Source organism: Microcaecilia unicolor, chromosome 5, assembly GCF_901765095.1.
Source record: "Microcaecilia unicolor chromosome 5, aMicUni1.1, whole genome shotgun sequence".
Lineage (NCBI taxonomy): Eukaryota > Metazoa > Chordata > Amphibia > Gymnophiona > Siphonopidae > Microcaecilia > Microcaecilia unicolor.
The window spans coordinates 174,739,491-174,760,356 of NC_044035.1; the positions used below are offsets into that span (position 1 = coordinate 174,739,491).

Here is a 20,866-nt window from a genome sequence, read left to right on the forward strand (position 1 = left end):
GAATTATGACAGAGTATTATGCACACTTGTATTCACAATCAAGCCCTCCCCCATTAGAGAGTACTATGTACCTTTCGGGACAGACTGTCAAAGCCTGTAGTGACAGGTAGTGAGCCCTAGTGCCCAAACAGAGTTAAGGCGGCCGGATGACCCCGATCTTACCTGAGGAAGGTCGCAGGCAGAGAACTCAGGCAAGAGACCGGTCTGAGATACAGTCCAAGACAAGCAGCAGACCCCAGGAAAGGTCCAAGTCAAATCACCAGGGCAGGCGGCAAACAGAGACAGAAGTAAAGTCCAGGCAGAAGCCTCCCGACAGGCAGCCCTGCAGAAGCAAAGGTCAGGTCCAGGTAAGACGTCAAAAGTCAGGCCGCCAGCAAAGGCAAAGTCCAGGTCCAGGCAAAGGTACAAAAGGCAGGCAGCAAGCAAAGGCAAAGTCCAGGTCCAGGTCCGGGCACAGGTTCAAAGGCAGGCGGCAAGCAAACACAAAGTCCAGGTCCAGGCAAAGGTTCACAAGGCAGGCGGCAAGCAAAGGCAAAGTCCAGGTCCAGGCAAAGGTTCAAAAGGCAGGCAGCAAGCAAAGACAAAGTCCAGGTCCAGGCAAAGGTTCAAAAGGCAGGTAGCAAGCAAAGACAAAGTCCAGGTCCAGGCACAGGTTCAAAGGCAGAAGGCAGTCCAAACAGCGAGAGAAACAGGCGCCCAGGAATCCACACCAGTAGAAGCCGAAGCAACGAGCACCACAAACTGCTGCTCTAAAATAGCCCTCTCCATTAGGAAGACAGGAAACAGCTGAAAGGAGGCGTAACCATCAGGCAACCTTCCCAGAACCCAGGATTGGCCGGCCAGCAGGAGGGGGCGGTGTCCAGCCACGATTGGCCAATCCAGGCGTTGGGGGAGTGTCCGCGGCATTCCTGGGCTCCACGCCCGAAAGAGAGAGCTATCTACGGAGATGCCAGTGCTACCAAGATGGCCGGTGTTCCCCAGCTGCCACCGACGCGGAGCGGAGAGCCGGATCAGCCCAGACGGCCGACAGAACTCCACTGGGGCAATGCAGGAACCCAGCGTTTGACTGCCCCTCCCAGCCAGTGCCTCCTCCAGCAGACCTGAGGCGCAAGACGGCCGACAGGAGAGCGTCACAGGTGAGGGACGCGACACAGACTATCCCTTGCATAAGCCGGGACAACCTGGACATGCTCAATGCTCCTTTTGCCGTAGAGGAGATATCCTGGGCCATTCAGCAGGGTCCACTGGGTAAAGGCACCAGGTCCTGATGGTTACAGAGGTGAATTATACAAAATATTGAAGGAGTAAGTAGTTTTACCTTTGGCAGCCATGTTTAATTCTATAGTGAAGGAGGGACGGATGCCCAATTCGTTAAGATTAGCATAGATCATAGTGTTACCTAAACCAGGGCGGGACATACATAAGCCAGAGTCTTATAGGCCGATATCGCTACTTAACTATGAGGCCAAATTGTTTGCAAAAGTCCTAGCAAATCGCCTGTCCCGTATATTACCAGACATTATTGAGGAATCTCACGTGAGTTTTGTACAGGGTAGAAATATTACTAAAAACATAAGGAAAATATTAACAACACTAGAAGCAGTGAACAATCAAGGTATACCATCTATGTAAATTAGCTTTGATGCCGAAAAGGCGTTTGATAGAGTGGTGTGGAATTTTTTATTTGGAGAACTGGATGCCTATGGCATAAAGGGGTTTTTTCAGGAGGCGATTAGGGCGCTATATTATCTTCGTCAAGCGCAGGTGTGGGTTAATGGAACAATGCCCCCCCCCCCCCATTTTCTGTATATCGGGGTACTAGACAAGGTTGCCCATTGTCGCTTTTGTTTGTTTTGACTTTGGATCCCTTGATCAGGGATATACAGAGGACTCCAGATATACAGGGCAATAAGCTACGTTCAAAAACTTTTAAAATTGCAGCTTTCGCTGACAATTTACTTGTTCATGTGACCAATCCTAGGATTTCAGTGGGAGCTCTTCTGGAGTGTATGGCAGAATATGGGGACTACTCAAGCTTCAAGTTAAATCTTGAGAAGTCGGAAGCGTTGCAGAGAGAAGGCGAACAAGTAAGGGGCTGGCAGAGCAAATTCCCATTGAAATGGGCCAATGAATCATTTCGGTATTTAGGGGTGAGACTGACCATGGAAACTTCAAAACTATATCAATTAAATATAGATAGGTTGATACAAGATACAAAGCACTCTTTTGAGAAGTGGAGCCACCTGCCCCTGTCACTTATAGGTAGAATTAATCTATTCAAAATGATCATCTTTCCAAGATGGCTATTTGTTATGCAAGTGCTGCCTTTGCAACTATTAAGAAAAGATATACAAAAACTGAATAGATTATGTAGGAAATTTCTATGGGGAGGGAAGAAATCAAAAATACGTTTAGCATATCTATATGATAACTGGGAACAATGGGGACTGGGATTACCTAGGGATAGGCGGTACAATCAGGCCTGTCTTCTGAGACATCTCAGGGATTGGCTGTTAGACACGGATCAGTTCATTCCGACCAGCTGGGAACGAGCATTATATAAGCCCTGGCATTTAAACTATTTATTGCAGGCCCAGTCAAAAAGCTTACCATCCATATGTAGAAAAAGTATACTGTTACAACCCTTAAGAAATATTTGGGGTATTATCATGAAAATATGGAATCAGAACCCAAATGTTAGTGACCAGTTACCATATCAAGGAAATGCTGACTTCCAACCAGGACTGGAGAAGGGGCTAGTCGAGAGTTGGGCAGCACAAGGTATCACTTTAATTGAACATATAATTAATGAAGAGGGAGATTTATACAGTTTTCAAGACCTACAGCAAAGAATATCTATAACCCATAAAGATTACTTTGCATATAGACAATTACATCATTATTGGTCAAGCTTAGATAGAGAAGCATTAAGAACAAAGCTTGGTAGGAAGCTTCGAGATCTCCTTCAAGGGGATGGCTATGGTATGGTCTCAGTCTCTAGTCTACACAAAGTCCTGTTATCTCTTATACCCCCTCGTGAATATGATTCACTTAAACTGGCATGGAGTAAAGAGTTGGGTTATGAATTGAAGGGAGTAAACTTTGCAAAGTTGATAAAAGACATCCCAAAGCAAGTAGGTAGTGCCGAGCTTCAGGAAAGCCAGTATAGGATACTACATAGGGGCTATATATCACAGGCGCAAGCAGCAAGAGTAGGCTGGATACGGGATGCTACGTGTTCTAAATGTAAAAAAGAGAACAACACTTTTATGCATGCTTTCTGGAGATGTGAAAGAGTTCAAACATTTTGGAGTACATTGCAGAAATACTTAGAGCATTTTCTTGGCCAAAAAATTATGCATTCTTGGAAAGGAATACTATTAAATAAATGGGAAGCTACTGGGGTATCAGACAAAAACTTAGTTCTTTTACTGTATAAGGCCTTTGCTGTGGGGAAAAAAATGTATACTTAAGCATTGGATGCAGGAGGAACCTCCATATGCTTTGGGAGGCACGGGAAGCAGGGGCCACTCCAAAGAGAAGAAAGACCTTCTATAAAATTTGGAACAGTTATTTACAGAACATTTCACACAAAGCAAGAAGTGCTGTTCTAAACAAGCTCTATACTTTGTAGAGAAATAATCAAAAGAGGAGTGGCCTAGTGGTTAGCGTGGTGGACTTTGGTCCTGGGGAACTAGGTTCAATTCCCACTGCAGGCACAGGTAGCTCCTTGTGACTCTGGGCAAGTCACCTAACCCTCCATTGCCCCAGGTACAAATAAGTACCTGTATATAATATGTAAGCCACATTGAACCTGCTATGAGTGGGAAAGCACGGGGTACAAATTTAATTAAAAATAGGAGTTTTTTAATTCTTACTGGAAGGTGTGGGTGAAAGGACAGGGAGGGAAAGAGTTCGGCCTTGAGAAGGCGATGGCATCAGTAAACGAATAATAAGTTAAATTGGTAATCAGTACAGTTTGAATAGTATAAGAGGGTCGGAGAGGGACTCGGGTAAAGGGGGTTCCTTGAAGTATGGAGGAAAGTTTTGGAGGGGTAGGGAAGGGGGGGGAGGAGATAGGTGGAAAGGTGGTAATTCAGTAGACTGGTTCATATGGGTAAGATTTGTCCACAGGACATGTTATGAGATTTAAAGGTTATATTTGGAATCTTGTGGTTATGTCTTGTAAGCAGAATCATCAATAAAAATTATGAAAGAGACCTCATCCATCGCCCCGGGGGGGGGGGGGGTCATCAGAGTCTAGACCCTACGGGGCATAGATGGGGGGGAGTTGGTAACAGGGGAAGAGGGGAGTGAGACTATAGTACTCTGGCTAGTCAATGTAAGAGGTCTAGTAATGCTGTTGGAGGGGACGGGGGAGGAGGGAGGGTTATCAGAGGGATAGGGGAGAAAATGTTTAAAAATATTTTTTGGATGCTGATTAATGTTAAGTGTTTGCATACAGCATGGTTTGTTTGTGAAATATATACAGTGCAATGTTTTGAGCAGATGTATAATGCTGAACTTTCAATAAAAATCGTTTAAACATAAAACCCTAACTCTGCTTGATAAATTCCTCCCCCTCCCCTCCCCCCGTAGTCAAGAAAACAAAAGGTTGGGTAGATTTCTGAGGGCTTAAGCCTGCTCCAAATAGAAAGCTAAGACACTTTTGCAACACAAGGGCACAAGGCACCTTCAGATGGAAATCTGATACCATCTTAGAATTTAGGATGCATATTGTAATCTACGGGACACCTCAATTTGCTGGATCTCCCAGCTTGCCAATCCTCTCACAGGGAGAAACCTGGTCAGTCACTTCTGCTTTCTCCCCCTTCTGGCCCCCAGTGTCTGGTTTCAACCTCAAATGGATACACCCAGCTCTGACCCAGGTGGCCACCTAGGTTGCAGCTAAGATGCTGGATTTATTGGGCTCCTCTATCCGCCCCTTTCTAGCTTCTGACCACTGCCCGCAACTGCAGCTCTTCCAGCTGCTTGGGTCTCTCAGCACTCTTCAAAGTCCATCCTTAATTCCAGGGCAGTAATCACTCTCAGTCTGAAGGGCAACCCCCTCCCCCCTTCAGCCTTCCTTCCTTCCTTCCCCTTCACCTTATGGGGAGGAAAGGAACTTGTATTCCTTCCCCACTCTGCAGGTCCTGTTACCTTTTTATATTATCAAAGTTCACCCTTGTCACAAACTCAGGTTAAAAGTTATTTTCCTTTCTTTCCTATTCCTAAACACAGTCATTAGTATACACCATGCAATTGGTTCAGTTTCACCCGTGTCTTCACTTCCACCCCTTAGAGCCTGGGAAATGAAAGGGTCCCACCCTCCTTGTCAGCTCCAACACCTGACAACCACCCACACGACTCCAGTTGAAACGTTCACCTAGAGTGCTGCTGTAGCCCCTTCTTCCCTCCTTTCATTAAGTCAAAGAACCATGTTGCCATGATGAGCCCTTTCAACTGCCCACCTTTGACTCGAGCTAAAGCAGAAATGTCCATGGGATCTCCTCTCTCTCTAACCATCCTCCACCTTCCCCAGCCTGCCAGTCCATGGGCTCCTCTACACAGTGCATTTTTTCTAGCAAAAAAGGTTCCGGTACTCAAATGCCAGGCCACCCTTCAGGGGTGGGGTGATCACTGAAAGACCCACCCCACCATAAACAGGCCTCCTGCAACCAGTCACAGAATCTATGACAAGACAGAATTGGTGTGTAGAACCTGAACTCTATTCTTAAAACTTGGGTTGCATGGGTCAATTTTAGCAGACAATGAAAAAGGTGCCGGTACTCAGTACCCCATCAAAAAAAAGCCCTGCCTCTACAGCACCCCCTCCTAGCTGTCTCCCATCCTCCTGATCACTCCCACCCAGCTGTCTCCTATCATCCTGATCTGGCCCCTTCAGATCCTCCTCCTTTCCCCTAGGATTCTGGGACCCGTAGTGTGGGTACACTTCCTGGTCCTACCCGGTGCCTCCCTCATGGACTGCTGGGACTTGTAGTCTTTTGATCCCAATAACCTCAAAGGGGAAGGAGACAAGCTGCTCTCCCGAACTAGCCTGGTTCAGGACCTTCTGGCCCCGTACTCCCGTGGGGTTTTTGGGTACAAAAGGGACTTTCTCCTTCCTGCTCCCTCGGATTCCCAATCCACGCTCCCTGCCTGATCACAATATGCTGAACCACCCTATTGTCATAAAATTTTATAAAGAGCAGATAATTCATTAAGGCACGTGGAGATGTATTTTTAAAGCACTTAGAACCTATGGAACTTTGTAAGTCTAAGTGCTTGGAAAATGAGCCCCTCTGCATATAAACTCTAAATGGTAAAAAGCCAAAGACAAACATTCTAGATCAGGTATTTTAGCTCACAGGAGGCAATAGCCCAACAGAACTTTCATCTGCTGGGTTACTACCATGTTGAATTCCTAAGATATTACACAAGACCTGATAAGAGACTACAAGAGAAGCAAGTCCCATACAAAAACAAGTTAAAGACTATACAGAGATGTGTTTACCTTCTATATAGTAGGGATAGGTACCAACTGCACTGAAAATGAACTTGAGTTGATTCTTCACCTCAAGGCAGCTTTAAAAGTATTCAAAACAGTTTTTGTGTGGAACAGGAAAAAGTGTCTAGGGCTTTTCTACCACACCAGGCAAACTTTTTCCAATTATTACTACTACTACTGCTTATCATTTGAAGATCTATTGTAATGTCCCCCACTCACAAAATCTCATTTGGTACCTCTCTATCTAGAAACCACTTGTAGGGCTGCAAGACTTGGCTCGAGTTTGTCCACTAAGATTTTGTCCATCCCTTCTAGGTAGGTGACCCAGAGTTATTCTGTGAGAAGTGGCTCAGTTCCACAATAAAAGAGATATGATCTTCTCTTTCCTGCCTGTTGATATAGTGCATGGCTACCTGCTATTCATCTGTACTAGGGTAATTCTGTTGGCCAATCAATCTCTGAAAACCTTTGGAATGAACCAAAATTGCCATTAGCTTTAGGAAGTATGATGAAGAATCTCATGAATAACCATACACCCCGGGTGTGGAATCCCTCCATATAAGCTCCCTAGTCCATTTTGGATGAAATCAGTGGTCAGGGCAATTTAATTTTTAGGAACTTCAAAGGGGGTTCCCCTGGCTAGATTTGAATAGCTGTGCCACCAGGCTACTTGGTGACTCAGATAGCATCTTGTGAGTTGAGTGGCCTGATTCCACTAGTAGTGAGAAGTATACTGGGCATCCCTCATACGATATTCCAAGACAGTGACTTACATGATATGTTTGATGCCATACAGGCCCAACAACTTTAACATGTCCTAATCCAATGTCTATAAACTTTCTTTACAATAATTTTTGTTGTTGTTTAAGAAAGGATTTTACCTGATGTGTCAAGCAGAACTCTTTGAATTCCAACAGTTAATGGGCAAGGGAATGTGGGGTAATTGATGATGAAACTCTAGTGGCTCCAATACCCACCCAAAAATGTGCTCTATCATCTAGTAGGGAAATGTGTGCACCCCTAGTTTGCATAGGTGTACCATTACTATAGTTAGGTATTTAGTGATACTTATGGAGCAAATACTAAACAGAAGGGTAGTATGCAATTGTGAAAGTGGTGGTTCCTTATCATAAATCTGAGATACACCCAAATCACAGGGCCTCTATGTGGGTCCACTTCCTTGAGATCCAGGGAGCATAACCAGTCCTCTTTTTTTGGAAGAAAAGCCATCCTGAACTTTTCCTTTATAAAGAATTAGTTCAAGGCTCTTGAGTGTAGAACAGGATGAACTCCATTTTCTTTGAGATCAGAAAATACTTGGGAGTAATATGCTTGTACGTTTTCCCCAGATGAAATGGATTTGATCACACTGGTCTATAAGAGAGAAGTTTCCTCTTAAGTATGTCCTTGGTGGACAATATGGCAGGGATGTTCAAGGATTTACATAAATTACAGGCCCAGGTGTTCAAGATTATACTGGGCCTGTAATTTATGTAAATCCTCAACATCACCCCAACAGGAAAATTCTCTGGAATGATTACAGAGATACTGGCTGTGTCCAAATGGATGCACTCAAAGCCTCATCCAAGGCTCCAGATGGAAAGCTGACAGTAGCTTTGTGGCTTTTCTACCTGGTGCAAAGCACGGAGCTTGCTGACTATTAATTCTGTTCAATATATTTGTGAGTGACATTGCTGAAGGGTTAGAAGGTAAAGTTTGCCTTTTTGCGGATGATACTAAGATTTGTAACAGAGTGGACACCCAGGAGGGAGTGGAAAACATGAAAAAGGATCTGCAGAAGCTAGAAGAATGGTCTAAGGTTTGGCAATTAAAATTCAATGCGAAGAAAGTGATGCACTTAGGGAGTAGAAATCCACGGAAGACGTATGTGTTAGGCAGTGAGAGTCTGATATGTACAGACGGGGAGAGGGATCTTGGGGTGATAGTATCTGAGGATCTGAAGGCAACGAAACAGTGTGACAAGGCGGTGGCCGTAGCTAGAAGGTTGCTAGGCTATATAGAGAGAGGTGTGACCAGCAGAAGAAAGGAGGTTTTAATGCCCCTGTATAAGTCGTTGGTGAGGCCCCACCTGGAGTATTGTGTTCAGTTTTGGAGGTCGTATCTTGCTAAGGATGTAAAAAGAATTGAAGCGGTGCAAAGAAAAGCTACAAGAATGATAAGGGATTTGCTTTACAAGACGTATGAGGAGAGACTTGCGGACCTGAACATGTTGTATACCCTGGAGGAAAGGAGAAACAGGGGTGATATGATACAGACGTTCAAATATTTGAAAGTTATTAATCCGCAAATGAACCTTTTCCGTAGATGGGAAGGCAGTAGAACTAGAGGACATGAAATGAGATTGAAGGATGGCAGACTCAGGAGTAATGTCAGGAATTATTTTTTTCACAGAGAGGGTGGTGGATATGTGGAACGCCCTCCCACGGGAGGTGGTGGAGATGAAAACGGTAACAGAATTCAAAAATGCGTGGGATAAACATAAAGGAATACTGTTCAGAAGGAATGGATCCTCAGAAGCTTAGCGGAGATTGGGTGGCAGAGCCGGTGGTGGGAGGCGGGGCTAGTGGTTGGGAGGCAGGGCTAGTGCTGGGCAGACTTCTACGGTCTGTGCCGTGAAAATGGCAGATACAAATCAAGGTCAGGTATACACATAAAGTAGCACGTATGAGTTTATCTTGCTGGGCAGACTGGATGGACCGTACAGGTCTTTCTCTGCCGTCATCTACTATGTTACTATGACTATGATAACGAAGGTGGCAGAGGAGGCACCCCTCAGAAGAGACAGGGTTCCACTTAGATACCTTCTAGTAGATGTGAAGGGCAGTTTGGAAGCAGTTGTAGAGATGATATGAAAAGTCTGACAGTGATTTTTGATTTGGCCCTTCTTTTCTTTGACTTTATCTACCTCATGGGCCACATTGGTGAGTTCTTCCTACACATTGTAACAAATATGTGAGCCAATTTTGCAGAAGTTCTTTCCAAAATCATCATAGGTAAATTTGGCCACATATTTTATGCATATATTCCTTGTTTGCTATGGATCTAAAGTCATCAAATTTATCCTGAAGAAGAGCTTCTGATAGACTTTTTACCACTGAGGAGTTCTTATCCTCCTGGCTTCGAGAACATATTTGATCTCTGTCCATCCAGTGAATAAGTAGGCAGACTCAGTCTTCAACATTTTCATAAGGATTTTTTGAATGTGCACAGTCAAGCTTTCCAGGAAGGGGGAGGGGATGTCAAATTATTGGAGACATCCAGTATTTCTGCTCCAGGCTGTTTCTCTAACGGAAACTAAATAGCCCCGGCCATTTCCTTCACAAACTCTATGAAGTACAGGTCCTCCATCAAGGGTTTTCTCTTTTCCTATGGAGGAAGGGAATTCAAAGGGAGCTTGGTCTACCCTTCCTGATCAGAGCAACCTGTTGAACCATAAACCAATTACAGGACAGTGAAAAATCCCAGTCAGAGGGATACTGTTGGGAATGTTTGAGAACAAGAGAACAGGACTGGCAGTGCAGGGTTTATATTGAGATTCTGTCCAGTTCTGTAGAGAATCCAGAACAAAGAAAAAAACAAAGGATCAATCATACCATAAAAAAATAAAGCATATCTGAAGTAAACAATTGTAAATTCTATAAGGAAATGCAGGAATAAAAATAATACTATTCTTTCAAAAATAAGGAGGAAAAGACCTCATAAAGACCAAGATCCACGGTACTTAGGCTCATTTGTAGTACAGCCACCTTATAATGCGATCAGTCAACAAATAAGCTTCAGTCTAGGAAAACCTCCAAAATTTGTTTAGTAGATCTAACAATGTCAAAAACTTTAATTATCATTCATAATGTCTAGGCAGTAGCACCCATTCACCGTGTAGCACTTGGGTCTTCTTCCAAAGTAGGCTAAGTTCCCGACGGGGACCCGTTTCACAACGGCTTCTTCTGGAGACCTTGCCACAAAGTAACTAATGCTTACAGCATTAGTTACTTTGTGGCAAGGTCTCCAGAAGAAGCCGTTGCGAAACCGTCGGGACCTTAGCCTACCTTGGAAGAAGACACAGCGAATGGATGCTATTGTCTTTAATAAGTTTGAAGACTCGGTTATCCATTTCTTGGATCCTGTGGAACTGTGAAAATATAACACAGTCAAGCCATTTTTTCTGTGCGCCCCAAGCTAAGTGCCATTTCATTATTATTATTGTAATTATCATTATTATTATTATTGCTTTGCATGTTTTGGACACATGATTGATTGGTAGACATTATAAAGTTTTCGACATTGTTAGATCTACTAAACAAATTGTGGAGGTTTTTCTAGAACGATGATTATTTGTTGACTGATCACATTATAAAGTGGCTATACTACAAATGAGCCTAAGTACTGTGGATCTTTGTCTTTATGAGGTCTTTTCCTCCTTATTTTTGAAAGAATAGTTTTTGGGGGGTTTTTATTCCTGTATTTCCTCATAGAATTTACTATTGTTTACTTCAGTTGTGCTGTAGAGAATCCAGACTTCACTGCACACAGAAGAATTTATTGCATGATGCTATCAATTAAAATGGTGGTTTTAACTGGTAGCCGAATCTAACTGGAAGGGGAGGCTTTCTTTATGCGTAAAAGTTAATGGCATCTTATATTGCTAATTCATAAAAAGGGTTTGGGGAGGGGTGCATGATGTGTATAAATGTCGCTTTGACTTGTCCCCCTCCAAACCTAGTTTGCCCCCCCTGATGCCCTCCCCAAATATTTCTGTTTAGAGACGCCAATGTTTGTAAATAGTATGAACTCCTTGCAAAATATCGTTGAGTGCATCATTTTTCCAAAACAATTTGCACACTTAACAATATTGCTAAGTATATGGAAAAACAAACAAAATATAAATTTCTGTAAATGAAATGAGAAACAATACAAAATGAAAATTATTGGGCTACACACTTATAGGGCTTATTAAGTATCTTTTTCTCCCATCTCTCACAGCATAGACTGCTTGTTCATCAACACAGCCTACCTGGAAGTGGAGTTCCAGGCTGAAGTTCTGCTTCCTGGAGACAAGATGGAAGTTCCTATCACTTTCTATCCCAGAGAAGCTATTCAGTACCATGAAAAACTTTGTTTTGAGATCAATGGGCACTCACAGCAGACAATTGAGATTTTTGGAAAGGGAGCTGAGATGAAGGTAAGAGATGGAAACAATGTCAAGGCTGGGGAAAACCTCCAATTCAAAGAAATGTCTTGTCTTGATAATTTAGGAGAACAAACTCCAAATCCTTGTTTGATCTTTGCAGAAAGGAACTTAGAAAAATGGCCAAGAACATGATTACTTTTAGAAGTTTGCACTTCTAAGTAGATAGCCACTGAATATAAAGTTTTAGCAAATATCTGCTGTTGTCAAAGGGACATACTCAAGTGCTATTCAGTAAGGGATGATTTTACTAACAATTACTGCATGTTCTCCTAGGGCAAGCAGGCCGCGTTAGTCCCAGATGTGGATGACATCATCCAACAGAGCCCCAGTGCAGACGCTGAATCACTAGCTCTAGAGAGAATTCTGCTTGCTTGAATCACTGCGGCTGTGTCATTTGTCAGCAAAGGCATTTTCAGGACCTTGGAAATGCATAGGGAGAGACATTGGATGGACCGGGGGGGGGGGGGGCTGGTAGAAACAGAGTCAACAGGGAGAGATGCTGCATCGAGAGAGGAAGGGAGAGGGAGACACTACAGTGCCTCAGTGTCTGCATTGGGGACAAAAAGACCGGCTTTTGTACTGTCAGTTTTGAGGGTCTGTTGGCAATTGACCTGGCCATTGAAATATCAGCCAGGCTGGCTAAAAACCAGCTAGTTTGCAACCGTAGAACAAAGGGAGCAGTAATAGATGAGTAGGGTGGGAAGAAACAGGAAGAGATGAAGGACAGAGAGGCAAGGAATGATAGAATACGAGGGGGATTCCAAACATGAAGTAGAAAAGAGAGGGGGAGATCCTGGAAATAGGGCATGGAAAAAAGAAAGAAAGAAAGAGGGGAGGTGCTGAACATGAATGGAGGGCAGGGAAGGGAAAATAGAAATGCTGCACATGGAGGGGAAGAGAAGACATGGAAAACTAAATAGATTTGAGAAGGAGGCAGAGAAATGGAAGAAAACTGAACCTGAAAGATCAGTGCAAAAAATGGATAGAAGGTAGGAAGGGAAGAAAAAAGGGGAGAGAAGAAATATCAAATGGATAGGAGGCCCTGGAAACAGAGTTCAGAGCACAAACAGAGGGAAACAGAATCAGAGACTGGGAACATGTCGATTATAAAAGTAAAATCACTAGATAGCAAAGTTATGAAAAATTATTTTATTTTCAGTTTAGTGATTGGAGAATTTACATCAGCTCTCGCTGTTTTGAACTGTACAGGAGAAAATACATTTCTTTGTTATTCTGTGGTACTGCATTGCATGCAGAGTCTAGCATCTTAGGGGTTCAGTTTAATTTGTGTCTGCATTAGTACTTCTAGTTTGCGGTCACTTATCCTGTATTTGAAGAGGGGCTATCTGTGGTTCTGCATGTGTGACCAAGGCTAGATGTTCTGATGGATGTCGTCATGCATAGATCGGTGTTGTGGCTTCATATAAGAAGATATTTGTCAGCCCAGACTAAAATTAGTGAAGACCTCTGCTCAAGACTGGCTCAAAGGACTACGGTGCCCTGAATCAACTTTTGTATTGACACCTCCCAGCCCCTGAGCCAGTAGCTCCCCATCTAGCTGAAGTCCCCACCCCCATTGCTGGAGATAAAGGGGCACCAAGATCGCAAATCCCAATCCAGCATCTCTCTCTTCCTTCCCGCAGAGGGGAGGGAAGAGAGAGGGAAGATGCCAGACTGGGATTTTGGTGCCCTTTACCACCAGTGCCCTGGTCCATTGCCTCACCTGGTTCATAGGTTGAGCCAGCCCTGCCTCTACTTTAGGTTGTCCTACAATATCATATTGTTAATATTGCTTAAACCATGGCTTCCCAAGTCTGTCCTGGGAGCCCAAAGATAGATTTTCAAGATAGCCAAAATGAGCATGCATAAGATAAATGTGTGCATTCTTAGTCTTAAGCATTGCCGTAGCTACAGGAGGCCTTGGGGGCCCAGGTTCTCCCATTCCAGCCTCAGGCCCCTCCAACCCTGGTGGCCAGTCAAGTGCCTGTGTTTTGGGCACTACTGGTTGCCCTTCTGCTTCCTGCAATGCTGTCCTTCAATTTTCTGGGCCACCGGCAGTGCCAGTGAGGTACGCACACTGCCTTTGGCAGCCTGGAAGCTTTCCCTTTGCTACAATTTCCTGTCCCACATAGGCAGGACACTGCAACAGAGGGAGAGCCTCCGGGACCACTGAAGGCAGTGTGCTTACCTCATTGACACTGCCAGTGGCCTGGAAAATTGAAGAAGGGCAGTGGTGCAGGGAGCCAGAAGGGTTGCAAGTAGGAGAAGCTGACCAAGGAGGTTAGATTGAGAACAGGAGATGGCTTGAGGGCTGAAGCCCATGAGGTTAGTCTCCCTTTCCCTCTCCATGCGCCACAGCCATCATCCTCATTTACCCAAAACAAAGCAAGGAAACCTATGAGCTGCTCTGTCCACGTTGTTGTTCTTTATTGTTCGTATCACTTTTATTTGATCTTATAATTTCAAGCATGCCGGCCTGTGCAGCATACGGACAAAGAGGAAGCATTGGTTTCATCCATTAGAGTAGTAAATTAGTTCTAAATTGTAAATCATTGTGTCATTTGGAGGGACTAGTTATAGGGATTCCCTGTATTCGTGCAAAGATGTTTTCACCTAGTAAAGGGCCAACAAAACTGACATAATGTTATGAGTTTCAGTGCTTAACAATCAGACTTACTATTTATAAGTACCATTTAAAAAAATCATTAATTAGGTTGAGACCTAGGAGCATTTAACATCTTTTTTTTCCTGTGCCTACATCAAAAGAAAAAAGATGGCATGTGGGAACGTGCTCCTTTTATTTTGTGGAATGCAGTGGTATATTTTAAAAATGCACTTGCCTTTTTTTATTACTACTATTTCACAGAGAGGTATTGAATAATGAGGGAAGGGCTTCCTTCATGCAGAAGTTCTGTCCAGATTTAGTCTAAATGTGGCAACATTGTCCAATTCAGTACACTATTAGCCACCAAGTTCATATAAAGTTAATTATATCCAGTGGAAAATAAATCTGTTGGCTCAGGCTGCTTGCTACATGAATATTCCATCACTGTTTCATTATTGCTACCAAGTATTACATATTAAGGACATTTGCTTTAAACCTTGTTTAATTCATTTATCCAGCCCTTATATGCACATGGTTTTGCTTTGTAAACCCAAAGGTGAATCCTAAGGATGGTTGAACAATTGGATATAAACTGTGTCATTGTTTTACAGATCTGTACATCTGCTGCGTAGAATTTTGGAAGATGGAAATGAGAAATAAAAATGAAGTTTTGGATGTACTCTGTAGAAGTTGTTGTTTACATTTGCAGTGAGTGTATGGATGCCTGTTCTGGTGTGTGCATGTCTACACATATGGCTATGGTTTCTGAACATGCAGCATCATTAAAGGACAGACTTTTAAATGCCCAGTTGGGTATATATGCTAATCTTAACTTTGTTAAATGTTTCAGACATTTCCATCTACTTGCTTCCATGATATAACTGAATTCTGTTATTCTGTTGCACTGTATTTTCACATGTAAGCCACGTTGAACCCTAGATTGTGTGGGATAATGTGGGATATAAAAGTTTTTTAAAATCCTTTATCCTCCACCTTTTAAAACACTGCCTATCCAGCTGGATGGTGATGGCACAAGGAAAGCAAGTTTGGTCCACTGAAGACTAACTCAAAATAACCTGTTCCTTAACTGGTCTGTAGTATTACCATATTGAAAATGCATGGATCCATAGGGGTCTGACTTTTTCAATAGGAAGCATGCTGTGGTTCTGTATATTCGCTGCTTCCTTTTTAAAGGTACAGTTACTGATATTTGTGTGTTCAGAATTGGTGCTGTTAAGCTTGCTACATAGGCTCTGAGAAGCTTTTTGCAGGATTTAATGTTACTTTACAAAGTAATTTGGTAGACAATTCTTTATTTGTCTTCTCTTTTGTAAGGAGAAGGGGGTGTAAGAAACACTGTCAGGAACTCGAGGGACTTGAAGTGGTTAATGTCAGCTTCAGAAAGGAGATAAAGCAGTAGAACCAGCGGTAGGGACGAGAAGACTTATTTTATTAATACAGCTTAATAAGGCATTTTATATTTGTTATAAAGCAAAGTTGAGGGATATGTGCCACTGCAGCAATTATTTTCCAGGATACTGTGATGTGACCAGACTCAAGTCTAGTATAATGGCAAAGTTTAAGTTATGGGATAATGCAACTTCATTTACAAATGTCAGTGTTTCCAAGGTTTCCATAAGTGTGCATGTGGTTTATGTTGATGCAGGACAGACTGTTTACTTAGAAATCCATTATCAAGCGCAATGTAAAGCATTATTAAGGAGTATACCAAGTACTACTCACACCTATATGCCCAGTGCCCCTGCATGTTAACTTGCCCCCCACCCCTCCCCCATATGTCAGGTCTGTCTATGCCCCTGGTCTCAAGTGTTTGCAAATTTATCTCATGCATCTTCATTGTGGATATCCTGAAAACTCAACTGGTTGTGAGGCCCCAGGACAGATTTGGGGAAATTCTGATATATAGTTTTTCTCCAATCGGTTCAAAACTCTGCTGCCCGTCTCGTCTTCCGCCAGGGTCGCTTTACTCATATTACCCCTCTCCTCAAGTCACTTCACTGGCTCCCTATCCGTTTTCACATCCTGTTCAAACTTCTTCTACTAACCTATAAATGTACTCACTCTGCTGCTCCCCAGTATCTCTCCACACTCATCCTTCCCTACACCCCTTCCCGTTCACTCCGCTCCATGGATAAATCCTTCTTATCTGTTCCCTTCTCCACTACTGCCAACTCCAGACTTCGTGCCTTCTGTCTCGGTGCACCCTACACCTGGAATAAACTTCCTGAGCCCCTACGTCTTGCCCCATCCTTGGCCACCTTTAAATCTAGACTGAAAGCCCACCTCTTTAACATTGCTTTTGACTCGTAACCACTTGTAACCACTCGCCTCCACCTACCCTCCTCTCCTCCTTCCTGTACACATTAATTGATTTGATTACTCTATTTTTTGTCTATTAGATTGTAAGCTGTTTGAGCAGGGACTGTCTTTCTTCTATGTTTGTGCAGCGCTGCCTACGCCTTGTAGCGCTATAGAAATGCTAAATAGTAGTAGTAGTACTTAATATTTTCTTTGTGCTCTGCTCTTGTATTTTATTGCTTTGCATTCTGAACTTTATTTGTAGATTGAAGTTTTGAATCCCCGACACAAGGTGGTGAATTTTGGAGCACTCCAAGTTGGCCAGAGTGTGAAAAGAGTTGTTCCAATAGTGAATAATAGTGCTGCCTCACTCACATTTTCCGTAGCAATCACACCCACTATGCAAGCTCTGCATGACCCCAAAGTAAGTCCTATCTCCATCCTGCATGCTAGAGATGTTATGAGATATTTTCTGTCACACTGAGTTTGAATCCATACATGAATTACAGAGATGGGAATCTTAGTATGAATTTTTTGCATATGGCATCAGGCAGCTCTTCTTAGAAATCTGTTACATCTGTCCTGAGTGCAGTTCCCGGTGGAAGGAGACAAACACAGTGAACACAGCTGCACTGTGGAATTTTCAACCTGGTGTTTTATTTCACGCTCAAACAATATGCAGCCAGTAATATCAAGTATATGTCATGCAGAATTTAAGACTGTGATATTAATCGTGTGGGAATTCTATCCAAAAAAAAGTAAAGAAAATTCTGGATATAAATTTGGAAAATTCTGTGCTGAGTTGGGATGGGAATAGTGGGTTGTGGAGACACCTGGAAAGAGTCAGTGCTGAAGGTTTGTGGGAGGAGGGGTATAGGATTGGCCGATCCGTGTTGCACAAGGGGAGATATGATAGAGGTCTATAAAATAATGAGTGGAGTGGAAAGGGTAGACGTGAAGTGTCTGTTTACTGTTTCCAAAAATACTAGGACTAGGGTGCATTCAATGAAGCTACAAAGTAGTAAATTTAAAACGAATCGGAGAAAATGTTTCTTCACTCAACATGTAATTAAACTCTGGAATTTGTTGCCAGAGAATGTGGTAAAGGCGGTTAGGTTAGTGGGGTTTAAAAAAGGTTTGGACGGCTTCCTAAAGGAAAGGTCCATAGACCATTATTAAAATTGACTTGGGGGAAATCCACTGCTTATTTCTGGGATAAGCAGCCTAAAATGGTTTGTACTTTTTTGGGATCTTGCCAGGTATTTGTGACCTGGATTGGCCACTGTTGGAAACAGGATGCTGGGCTTGATGGACCTTTGGTCTGTCCCAGTATAGCAATACTTATGTACTTATGTACACTTACCTATGAGCCAGCCACCGGTGATCTTCCGTTGGTCGAATCTGCAGTAGATATCAGAATGCTGTAGTGTGTAGGCATCATAGGTTGAACTGGGGTTATCAGGCACACACATCCACAATCTCCCTCTAGGCATTACACACAACTTGCATATTCATTGAGTGGAATGCTTTTCTATTCCTATAGATGGCCTCTTGTACCCAGAGGTTTCTGAGTGCAACATGTGTGCAGTGTATGATGCCTATGACTGAGGGGAAGTGAGCTATGCCATAGAACTGGCCTGGAGGGTAGTGGGGAAAGTGATGTAATCTGAGGTGTGGGTAAGGAAGGCATCAAAGAATTGGGTAAGGCAATTGGAAATGGAGGGCTGGTTCAGGCTCATATTCACAGTTAGGACAGACTGAAAGCTACCAGTGGCCAGAAAAGCGAGGGAGGCAGTAGCCTTCAGTTGGATAGGGATAGGATAGTTCCAGTGGGTCCTGGGTTGTAGGAAGGATTGCAGTTGGTCACACAGGTGCTAGATGGTAGCCCTGTCAAACCAGTAACTGGTGAGGCATTGGGCAGCGGTGAGTTCCAGGAAACTGAAGCAGGACCTATATACATGGAAACGGGGGTATCTCCTGCGGTGTGTCTCCTCCAAACCCTCTTCCACCTCCATCAAACCATGCACCAACAGTGCATACAGTTCAGCCATTACCAAATACCACTGGTGTAACCGACTTATCCCAAACTAAGGGTTGTGCACACCTCCACCTACTGCACCTAGTGAGTGTAGAGAGTCCCTCCACCAACAGACAGTGCCTAGCACTCACTCTTCCACCACCAGTAAACAGTCCTCACAACACAGCAGCAGCGTACTGGTATTTTGAGACAGTTTATTCCTTTTGTGTTATTATATGTTTTGTACATTTTTCTCCTAGAAAAACATATTTTTGACATTTTTCTCTTTTGAAAATGAGCCCCATTGTAACATATCATATGACGGGACAGGGCAAAATCAGTAGCATTTGTTGCCCAGTTGAGGCACAAGTAAGAGTTAAGTTGTTATCTCTGATGTTTAGGATACATGGAGGCATATTTTCAAAGCACTTAGACTTACAAAGTTACATAGGGGCTCATTTTCAAAAGAGAAAAACATCCAAAAAGTGTCATAAAGCAGCATTTGGACAAGTTTATTTTCAAAACATCCAAATTGGTATTTTCAAAACCTATTTTGCAGACATTTATCTGTGCAATTCATCTGCAGTGCATCTAAATCACAAGGGGGCATTTCAGGGGCAGGATTAGGGCGTTCCTAACACTTGGATGTTTTATAGCCATAATGGAACAAAACGAAAATGTCTAGGGCTTAAACTTCAATGTTTTAATGTAGACCTGTTTTTAGAATGAATAAGGCACAAAAAGGTGCCCTAAATGACCAGATGACCACTGGAGGGAATCAGGGATGACCACTTTACTCCCCCAGTGGTCACTGACCCCCTCCCACACCTCAAAGAGTTGAATAAAAAAAGTACCAGCCTCTATGACAGCTTCAGATGTTACAGCCAGTTCTATTAGAACAGCAAGCAGGTCCCTGAAGTAGTGTAGTGGTCAGTGCAGTGCATTGTGGAGAAGAGGACCTAGGCCCATATCTCACTCTACCTGTCACACTTGTGGAAACTGTGAGCCCTCCATAACTAACCAAAAACCTAAGGTACCCACATATAAGTGAACTCTTCACCCATAGGGGCTATTGTAGTGGTGTGCGGCATTGGCGCCGACTTCGTGGGTGCTCGAGCACCCCCAATATTTCCCCGCCAGAACCGGAAGGTCCCCAGGAGCCAGCCCGCTGCCTGACCTCTTCTCCCACTCCCACAACAGTCCTTCGCCTGCCCCTCACCTTCCTGCATGCCGCCCATAACTTAAAAGTCATCTTACCGGGGTCCCCGGGCCAGCAGTAGTGAAAGGCGAGCACGAGCAGGCTCGGCGAGTTGGTGCTTCAGCCTGCCTTCCCTTCTCGTTGCTCTCAGCTCTGCCTCTGGTCCCGCCCTTGCGGAAACAGGAAATGAGGGCGGGACCAGAGGCAAAGCTGAGAGCAACGAGAAGGAAAGGCAGGCTGAACTTAGCACCGACTCGCCGAGCCTGCTCGTGGTCGCCTTTCACTACTGCTGCTGCTGGGACCCCGGTAAGTTGACTTTTAATTTATGGGCGGCATGCAGTATGGCGAGGAGCAGGCGAAGGACTGTTGTGGGAGTGGGAGAAGAGGTTGGGCTGGAACTTGAGTCAGAGGGAGGGAGGGGGGTCTGGAACTCGGAGGAAGGAGGGATTGGGGTTTGGAACTCTGAGGAGAGAGAGAGGGGCCTGGAACTCTGAGGAGAGGGAGGGGGGCCTGGAACTCTGAGGAGAGGATGGGCTGGAACTCTGAGGAGAGGGGGGCTGGAACTCTGCGGAGAGGGAGGGGGGGCTGGAACTCTGCGGAGAGGGAGGGGGGGCTGGAACTCTGAGGAGAGGGGAGGGCCTGGAACTCTGAGGAGAGGGGGGGGCTGGAACTCTGAGGAGAGGGGGACAAAGGGAGAGGGGGAGGGGAGATGCACCACCTGTAAAAAAAAATTAAGCACCCCCAATCATTTTGAAAAGTTGGCTACTATGGTGTGCTGTGGGTTTTGGAGGGCTCAGCAGACAAGATAAGGGGGTAATGGTGAAATGTGTACCTGGGAGCTTTTATTTGAAGTCCACAGCAGTGCCCCCTAGGGTGCCCCATTGCTCTCCTGGGATGTCTGCGTGGCCAATCTACTAAGATTGCTGGCTCCTCCTACATCCCAATGGCTTGATTTTGTGCATTTTGCACTTGGATTTTTTTTTTCCGTAAATGGACCAAAAAGATAAACA

At 44.0% G+C, this 20,866-nt stretch overlaps 1 protein-coding gene across 1 annotated transcript in view; it reads left to right on the top strand.

The window, feature by feature from the left end:
- The window catches only part of HYDIN (HYDIN axonemal central pair apparatus protein), a 2,443,906-nt gene that overhangs the window by 2,251,189 nt on the left and 171,851 nt on the right, over positions 1-20,866 (top strand). Inside the window, exons 100-101 of the mRNA XM_030205004.1 lie at positions 11,510-11,708; positions 16,907-17,065. Coding sequence (XP_030060864.1) covers positions 11,510-11,708; positions 16,907-17,065 — 358 coding nt within the window. The remainder of the gene's footprint in view (positions 1-11,509; positions 11,709-16,906; positions 17,066-20,866) is intronic.